The sequence below is a fragment of the Hesperophylax consimilis genome, chromosome 5 (genome assembly GCF_061612785.1).
Source record: "Hesperophylax consimilis isolate HC1 chromosome 5, BYU_Hcon_1.0, whole genome shotgun sequence".
Classification (NCBI taxonomy): Eukaryota; Metazoa; Arthropoda; class Insecta; order Trichoptera; family Limnephilidae; genus Hesperophylax; species Hesperophylax consimilis.
The window spans coordinates 35,491,306-35,500,654 of record NC_142840.1 but is presented as its reverse complement, the minus strand read 5'-3'; the positions used below and the strand labels follow the sequence as shown (position 1 = coordinate 35,500,654).

General features: G+C 33.1%; 2 protein-coding genes across 2 annotated transcripts; both read left to right on the top strand.

Moving 5' to 3' along the window:
- Positions 1–284: 284 nt before the first annotated feature.
- LOC149423851 (lysozyme-like) lies at positions 285–2,575 on the top strand. The gene is made up of 3 exons (XM_089631834.1): positions 285–444; positions 1,317–1,481; positions 1,888–2,575. Exons 1-3 carry the CDS (start codon positions 315–317, stop codon positions 2,043–2,045), a joined length of 453 nt encoding a protein of 150 aa, XP_089487960.1. The 5' UTR covers positions 285–314; the 3' UTR covers positions 2,046–2,575.
- A 2,371-nt stretch (positions 2,576–4,946) lies between these two features.
- Positions 4,947–9,052, top strand: LOC149423850 (lysozyme-like). Its single transcript, XM_089631833.1, has 3 exons — positions 4,947–5,116; positions 6,298–6,450; positions 8,743–9,052. Exons 1-3 carry the CDS (start codon positions 4,987–4,989, stop codon positions 8,916–8,918), a joined length of 459 nt encoding a protein of 152 aa, XP_089487959.1. The 5' UTR covers positions 4,947–4,986; the 3' UTR covers positions 8,919–9,052.
- Positions 9,053–9,349: the final 297 nt, after the last annotated feature.

Genomic DNA, 9,349 nt, shown 5'->3' with positions numbered 1-9,349 from the left:
GACGTGAAAAGCGACTTTACTTTATACTATTTAGAGATGAAAGGTTAGAGATTAACTTACCTGCCATTTTTTTAATACTCAAGGACCATTGCACCTAATGATTTATCGGTTCTGATTTGAAATTAAGATTCTACTGACATTGACAATATAAAATTAACACCGTCACGCAAAATTCTTGTTCAGACAGGAAAGCGACGAAAAAGGATTAGATATGAGGAGTAAAGCGATAAAATTTTGCTATAAATATCAAACGCCTGTGGAAATAATTATAGTTTTCGGAAACTTTGTTGAGAATTAAGTGTTCAACTTTCAGCATGAAGTACGTAGCCATTGTTCTTTTAGTCGTCGCAGGCCTCCAGTTGGCTTCGGCAAAGATCTTTGAAAGATGCGAGTTGGCAGAAGAATTGTTACGCCAAGGATTCCCAAGAGCTTATCTTACCAACTGTAAGTTGAAACCTTAAATTACCCTTATTAGATTCTGATTAAGTATTTCCCATCAAGGTGATGGACCATACCAATTGCTCCAAGTGAATTGTTAATAATGTAATTGCAAAAACGGAATGATCTATTTTTTTTGAGATTTAATATTTTTTGGAATATTGTTCCGTATTGCGCTTCTTCCTCCTGTAAGGTTATCGCACACATCGCACCCACGGGCACGGAATCGGATAGGCATCGCCTCATTTCACCAGCCTGTCCAAAGGCGAAAATGTGCCGTTACGGTGCTGATTGGTGTGAACAGCGTCCCATAGTCAGTGCAGATATTACACATCGTGTTGTACTGTCCCAAACTTTGGTTAAATGAGGAGAAAGCGCAGTACGGAATAATACCAGAAAACTTAATCACGAAAATACTTTTGGCCGTGAAAATTACAAATTATATCTGATCCGCAAAGTAAATACTCACATTTGTTTCAAACCACTTCTAAATACTCAAATTTGTTTCAAAAAGTTCTCTAACGGTTTGAAGAGAGCCCTTCTTTCATCTTCATCTGGTTTTTGATAGATATCAGTGGTCAGTTTTAATATTTCTTGATAAAGCTGGACACTTCTGAGACCAGTAGAGATGCATTAAAATAAAGAGTTTTATGAAGGTGTGTAGTTATTAAAAGTAACCATGGCTTTTAACGAATACGTTTTTTGTTCAAATGTTTAGACATCCACGTCAGATAAGATAGTCACCAATCTTATATTATGGTGTTATTTTACATGATGGATGTTGCATTATTTTTTAATTTTCCTTTTTATAATAGCGGAGCAGCATTTTTTTCATCCGTGAAGTGTGCAAAATATCATTCTCAGTTGTATTATTTCAGGGGTTTGTTTGATTGAGGCGCACAGTAAAAGAGACACTACCAAGGTAATGAAACTGGACGATGGAACAACACAGTGGGGACTTTACCAAATCAACGACAATTTCTGGTGCGATAATGGGCAGACGAACATTACGCGTGGAAATCTTTGCCATATCCCTTGTCAAAGTAAGCAAAATGTTATAATGTATGGAATATTTACATTAAAAATCACAACTTATTAAAATAATCAAAACGATCATAATACTTTGAGATTAGCTGATTTTCAAATCAACAAGTTTACTTTTTTTGCTTTGCTGCTTATTTTTATGTGTAGTTTTAAATTGAATTAAATATAATGATGATTAATTTACAACACGTTTTTTATAATGTAAAGAATCACGTTTTCAAACACTTAACGTGAAAGATGGATTGTTTCAGAGAATTTGAACAATTCATCAAATTTCGAAATTGATTTTCAAGTTTTATGAAAGTTCTATTCAAGTTCTAGTCAAGTTAATTCTTTAAAGACAAAATATAACTGTAAATTTTAATATATTTTTAGTCTAACAATAGCGTATTTTTCCTTTTCTAGATATGCTGACAGATGATATAACAGAGGCATCGATTTGCGCTCAGATGGTGTTTGATGATAATGGATTCTATGGCTGGCAGGGCTGGGTTCAGTTCTGCAGACTTGGAGGAGGTAGTCAGCTACCCGACCTAAGTGACTGCGACATTTTCGGAAAATAAAAAAAAGTGTTATAAGTACCTAAATAAGGAAATGAAAGAAAGAAAGAAAGTTCGGTGATTATGGAAGGCGCTTAGTAAACTAGTTAGACCCGAGATCACTTAACAAACCTGACCATTTTTGTATTACGTACCTATCTGCTAGATTTTCATTTACAGTTTTTATTACGATTCCACATATAAGATGTATTAACTATATTCTATTAGATATATTAACTTTAAGCTCGGTCTTCCAATATATACTGTAAATTACAACCACTTGATCAAATTAATAAAACTCTCATATATATTGACTTTTATTATTAAAATTATTAATTAACTCATAGACCCTGATTTATTGAATCTTATCACCTCTAATACACCAACTAGAACAATTCGATCGAAAATTCTTTTTGAAATGCAATAATAATATCAAGACTGAGTTATTTAGATACTCGCTTGTACCTAGATTGCGTGCAGTTGGCAAATTCCAGCATGGTTTCTTTATAATTTCAATAGATAATTATACTTTTGACTACTGTTCTACTGATTTAATATATACTTGTTTGTAAAAGCGCATATCGGCGCATAATAAATAAATAAATAAATAATATATATAAATAAATATTTCTGCTAGAAAGTAAAATATGCATTTCCTTAATTTAGAAAAACTCTTAAAATACAGGGTGCGGCAGAGAGGACGGACGTTTTTGAGATGGGTAGTACTCTCCCCCTCCGTTTACGAGAGAGGTTGGGGGATGCCGCTTGACTCGTTAGTTCCTAGCATTGTTTTACCAGTTGCCGTCATGGAGCCGTGGACGGTGGAGCACCGCGTTTTCGCCTATGATTGTTTCGTCCAAAATAATGAGTCAGTCACCATCGTACAGCGTGAGTTTTGTCGCCACTTCAACATTCATCGGAATAGAACTGTTCCCTCTCAAAACACCATCCTTCGTTGGGTTGAATCAGGCGTGGTGAACTGATCAACAGAAGACCGCAAGGACGCAATTCGCGTAGAAGTCGCCCAAGTTGAGAGAGCGATGTTGGAGAGAGTCTACGCGAACTTCCAAGAACGCCTCCAGCACTGCATCAACGATTTCGGCAACCACATGCCTGATGTGATTTTCCACACTTGACTGTCTCAAATGCTATTTCCTCGCGAACCTGATTCCATCAATAAATTTGTTTTTGAATAAAAATTAACTATTTTATGATTTTTTTTAAACCGTCCGTCCTCTCTGCCGCACCTTGTATATCACAATAAAAAAATCTTATTTCAAGCAATTAAATAGTAACAGACACTTGCCTAACAACAGCATATGGATGAATACATTAGAAGTGAAGTATTTTCAGAACACAAAATAAGACGAAAAACAGAACATAAGTCGAAAAAACAATTGTAAATAATAATTTCATTCTGGTAATACCCAAAACATAGAAATTCAGCATTGAAACATGACACAAATAAAAATCATCTTATTACACTGAAACGTGGATAAATATAACTATTTCAAATTAAGATCGGAAAACACAAGAGAATACTCATCATATTACAAAAATTATCCACCTTTCATTATGTAAAATCAGGATAAAACAACATAAATGATTAAATTCGTTTATTATGACCCCTGATATCCATCCCCTCCCAAAAATTGTGTACCTTATTGTTCAGTAGTCGATAAGTATAAATAATCATAATATTTAATCGATAATATATAATCTAGTAGTGGATAAAAGTTTTTTTGTTCCAATATAAATATCATCATTTTTAAATCCTAATATGTTTGAAACCACGACAGATTATTTTGCAAGATTTTTTTTACATAATTAAATAATGATTGCACAACGGAAATAAAAAACATATTTTCTCTCTTTATTCGTATTCTTTATTTGCCTGATATCCTTTCGGCAGGGATCCGAGCCAACGCATGTTGGCTCCTCTCTATGACGAAATGAGATTTGACCTTTAATGAAAACCCAATTTTGTGTGTAAAAATATGGTAAGTACTCATCTTTAACGGACACTGTGGGTCAAAATCAATTTTCGCAAGGGAATCGATTTTATATTTAATTTGATATAAATGTTTATGGAGATAACTTTTATGTTTCAGATATCGATTTTCATGTCCTTATATATCTAGTACATAGTTCAATGAGTAAAAATATGACCGTCTGTATTTAATTAACGAACAATTAGTGGCAAATTCACTAGAGCGTTCTTATTTTAAAAATATTTGAGATTAAAAGTACTTTTAAATTCATGTTGTGTGGCTTATGGTTACAAGCCATGGTGTTCATTCTCCTCTTAACATGAGCAAAAGCATGCAACCTTTAGGATTTACCCCAGTGTTGGATAGCAGCATTTTTCAACCTTGGACACCTGCGGAACAACAAAAAAAATTCAGAAATATTTTCCGGACCGGCTGATAAAAAATGATAAAAAACCAATGTTGATAACATTATAGATTTATTTAGTGCATCTATCAACCTACCTAAGTACTTTGTGTATTGATCAAAGCAGTTCCAATTTTACGTAGCAATTAAATTCATTTTGCTTTTAAAAATATTCTATTGTATGTAGGTACTTTATCGACAGTCTAAATTTTCCAAATTCTTGCAAATTTTGAAAATTAATCTTCAATTCAAAGCAAAAAAAAAGAGTTCACTGAACCGGTGTAACAGACAGAAAAACAAACAGAAATGACTATTTCTAACAAATATATTATTTAAAAAAAATAGCATTAGAATTGTAAAATTAATTCCACTTTGAACAGTCAGCGAGCAGGAAAAATAAAAAGCAATTCATGCAAAAGCTGACAACTTTGTTTGCGGTTTCTTGAGATTGCGTTTCTGGAACAACTGATAAAATTATCCTATAAATAATGAGCATTTTGTGAAAATACTTTTACTATTCCGAAGCTTAGTATAACCGCTGTGGAGTATTAGATCAGGGAACTACGATATAATGAAGTACGCGGGCATTGTTATTTTAGTGGTCGCAGGCCTCCAGTTGGCGTCAGCAAAGATCTTTGAAAGATGCGAGTTAGCGAAGGAATTGGTACGCCAAGGATTCAACGTAAACCTTCTTCCTGATTGTAAGTTCAATCATTCATTTTCGTATCTTGTTCATACTAACTGCTCTGATTTAACTTTAACTACAGAATGTTCATATTTATAAAAATGCAGCCGAGATGACCGCCGATCTTGCCCATCTAGTTCTTCGATCGAATTATGCTAAATTACAAGTTAAGTGCAGTCCAATATTTTTTTTTAAACTTTGAAATTTATATTTTTCTTTTTTTACACCGCTATAAATACAAGTCTGGCTGTTGAGCTGGAACGATTTTTCACATTTAACTAATTGTTTTAAGGCGATGCACTACGTAGTGTAATATTTTGAATCGAGCCGCTATCAATAACACCCCTTACGTAAATGGATTCCCGCTAAGCACCATCCGCCTGTTTTGATCTATGCAAGAAAAAAACATGGAAAAATATTTATTTTTTTCCGATCATTTTATAAATAACTTAATTTGCCACATTATACAATAAAATCATAACCAAACATTGGTTCGTAAGTAGGAGATTTTGAACTTTAAAGCAGTTTTCATGGACCTTATATATTATTGTTTTCTGGGCTTATAAAAAGACTTATCTAAAAAATACTCGATTATTTCAAAGGCCAAGATGTATTCTACTCGCAGTATTTAAGTAAAGCATCTGAAACATTTTTAGGCGACCAAATTTTCAAAGCAAAAACAAATGATTTTGAATTACTACGTAGTGCATCGCCTTAAGGCAGAGCGCTGCAAAGAGTGCAAAGTAATAAAAAATCATGTGTTTTTGGTTTCAAAGTTTGATAAATTTGAAATTAAATTAAATTAATAAATGAAATATATTATAAAACTTATTTGATAAATATTAGATTATCTGTTACTTTAATTAAATACTGCGAGGAACACACGGACTTTAAAACGATAGACTACTTTTTTGCTACGTCTTTTTACAAGCCAAGAAAAAATAAAATATCAGGTCTATAAAAACTGCTTTTAAGTGCCAAATATCCTACTGAAAAACCCTTTTTCGGATATAATTTTATTGAATAATGTCCCGAATAAAGTTTAATGAAATTACCAGAAAACATTTTAATATTTGAGCACAGTTCAAAACACAGTTTCAAAACAGTCGGCAGGTTTTATGTGGGAATTTCAACCTTGTCGCCACCACCTTCACAAGAGCTGCATGCTGTCGTCTGATTTTTTTTTATTTGTTTTAGGGATTTGTTTGATCGAGGCACACAGTAGAAGAGACACTTCGAAGATAATGCCACTGTATGATGGAACAACACAATGGGGACTCTTCCAAATCAACGACAACTACTGGTGCAAATCAGGAGTAGTTGGCGGTCTCTGCAAACTCCCATGTGAAAGTAAGTCAATTATAGTAATTTTAATTATAAAAATAACTGAGCCTGCAAGATTTGAAATTGATGCCAGTTCCACAACAACTGCTTAGTCCTGGAAAATTACAGAATGTATTTGAAAGCATGACACATGTCAAAGATTGGTGCTGATTCGCTATAAACCAATTGCTACATCACTTACGAAATATTTTTCAGATGTTTGTTTGTATTTGTATTGTAACGACGTTTGTTTGTAGCGTTTTTTCATTATTTTGGATTATCTCTGCCCTGGAGTTACGGCATCGAATTAAATTCCATAAAATGTAGTTATTTTAACAGTAGCAACGTGGTATATTAAACTTGACTTGAAAGGCCACCGGAGGCAGCAGAAAGTTAAATGAATGTTCAAAAAAAACTAAATGTACTGGGAACAACAATTAAACACCGCCTTCATTTCTCTTTAGTCACAACAAATTCAAATTACGTGCTCCCTTAACCATCATGATAAGTTCCAATATTGACCTGATGTTATTTTGTCTCGCAATGTTCTTTAATATCAATTTTTTTTTATTTTTTATTTCTGTATATAATTTACAGTTTCACATAATTATTTATATTTGTATTTGGTATATTTCAAACTTATAACTAAAATATGTTGTGTGTAAGGTAGGTTTGAGAAGGTGATACAGTATGTGAGTAATATTGTATGTTTCGTGAACACCTCACTAGGAGAACCTGTGCTGAGGTGTTTACGTGGTTATGTATAGGTGTGACAAGTATTTATGTGTTGTAGAAGAAAGTTTTAATTATTTATAAGTTTTAGTTCGAATTTTTTAATTTTTATGGTTTTTGTAAAAAGAATATTCATAATAAATATGTAAAAAAAAATATGTTAATATATATTAAGATATATGTAAGTGCATATATTTATATTGTAAGTGTGAGTATAGTTGGTGAAATCTCGAAAAACGTGTTTATTTATTAAATACTTTTTATGGTTTAGTTACGTTTGGTTTGGAGTTATTATGTTTTGAAAAAATAAAATATCTTGGTTTTTGATCCAGGCTGTGATATATATGATTTAAGATTTTCACGGCCAAAAGTATTTTTGTTATTAAATAACAAATAAAATAACACATCTGCCCTGATGATGGACACTGCAATGCTGTCCGAAACGTTGGCTAAAGAAAGAGTTAGCGCAACACGGCATAATACCCCAAAAACAAATAACAAAAACAGGCTGTGATATGTTTTTTGTGAATGTTTGCGGATGTATTTGCAGTTAGTAGTTGCTTCAGAGTAATGGGCATACAATTAAACAGTTTAGTAGCGTAGTGTTGAAAGTGTCTTTGTCCGTGTGTGGTGTGTGTTATCGGTATGTTTAGTGTTATATTTGTTAAGGATCTGGTTTTTAACGAGGTTTTTGATTGAATTGGAATATGGAGTTTGTGTTGGAGGAGGTGTAGTAATGCAGATTTGGCATAAAGTTGTCTTATTGACAAGACTTCTAATGTTTTGTCAATCAATCTGTTTAAACTTTTATTTAATTAAAACTTTGAATACTGGGAGAAATCGCGTACCTCAGACATGAGTCAGTAGTGACATTTGTTTCCATTCAAATCATCATTGTGAAAATTTTTCATCATTATGAAATTCAAATAGGATTTGTGAAATAAGATATCAGGCAAGTATAAGATAGAGGGACTTAATGGGCTAGGACCAAAAGGTACCGGGTTAGTGGTGACGTTGGTTTGCATTCAAATCAACATGTAAGTCATTTACATTGTTTATTGTTTATTCAGTGCAGTGGTTTGAGCGTGTTTAATTAGTGTCGCAAACAAATTATCTGATTTGTGGTTGAGATAATAAAATTGATTTCACCATAATAACATATGACGCATGTTACATACATACGTAGTCAAGTCTGTGGCAGCGTGAGTATGTGTGTATGAGAGCTATGCTTATTTGTAATTTACGGTGGCTGCCCGAACTGTAAATTGTATTCCGGAGATGGGAGATTGAAATAAGAGTCTGCACAATTAATTAAATTTATTGGTGAGGACGAATATTACAATTTTACTGAACGCGGAGACGGTGGCAGAAAGAGTAGAGAGAGTGGCGGTAGGATCGAAGGTTGAAACAGGAATGGAGATTTCTCTTCTCGTACTCGCTTGCGTCTAGCGGCGGATTAATTCATGATAGTATTGCCACATGTGGGAGGAAATAAAGTAGTCCCACAAGTCCATATTTATAAAAATAAAAATTGATAGTACTCATGTATATATAGATCTTAACAATGTTTGTTTGTTACATTTTCAGGCCTGTTGACAGACGATATAACAAATTCATCGATTTGCGCAGCGCAGATCTATAACTCTAGGCCTAACGGATTCGAGTCTTGGCATGGCTGGCGCCAATTTTGCAAGGGTGCCCAAACTAATCTCCCTGATCTGTCTGTCTGCAACCTTTTACATCTGGTTGATGGGGTGGCCTGAAATAAACCTGCACATTATTTTTTATTGTGTATTTATTAAACTCAAATTTCTCTATCGTCTGATGTTTGCCAGAAGAAACTTTTTTATTTTTTTATTTTATAATGATTTTAATAAAAATGTTTGAATAATTTGTAACGCACCATCATTTTTTTAAATCACAACAAAGGAGTTGTATTCAATGAAATTAAATATTTGATTGCTAAAATGATTAATTTGTTATTTTACACGTGTTTTTTGACATTATCCTTTCTCCTTCTTATTATTTGCCGAAATCCATTCTCAAGAATCTATTTTTTATTGAGCCAATAACTTCCACATAATTGCCATACTACTAGCAGTGCCTTTTGCGTCAGATGCATCCAAAATTTAAAAAAAAATGAAGAAAATGTTCTGGGAATGAAAATGTTTGAGGGGTAAATATGAATCTTGGG

Excerpts from the sequence above, each read along its gene's own strand:
- LOC149423851 (XM_089631834.1), top strand. The coding sequence starts at position 315 with ATGAAGTACGTAGCCATTGTTCTTTTAGTCGTCGCAGGCCTCCAGTTG. Across the intron at positions 445-1,316 it reads AAGAGCTTATCTTACCAACT|GGGTTTGTTTGATTGAGGCG; the intron begins GTAAGTTGAAAC and ends GTATTATTTCAG. Across the intron at positions 1,482-1,887 it reads TTGCCATATCCCTTGTCAAA|ATATGCTGACAGATGATATA; the intron begins GTAAGCAAAATG and ends TTCCTTTTCTAG.
- LOC149423850 (XM_089631833.1), top strand. The coding sequence starts at position 4,987 with ATGAAGTACGCGGGCATTGTTATTTTAGTGGTCGCAGGCCTCCAGTTG. Across the intron at positions 5,117-6,297 it reads CGTAAACCTTCTTCCTGATT|GGATTTGTTTGATCGAGGCA; the intron begins GTAAGTTCAATC and ends TATTTGTTTTAG. Across the intron at positions 6,451-8,742 it reads CTGCAAACTCCCATGTGAAA|GCCTGTTGACAGACGATATA; the intron begins GTAAGTCAATTA and ends TTACATTTTCAG.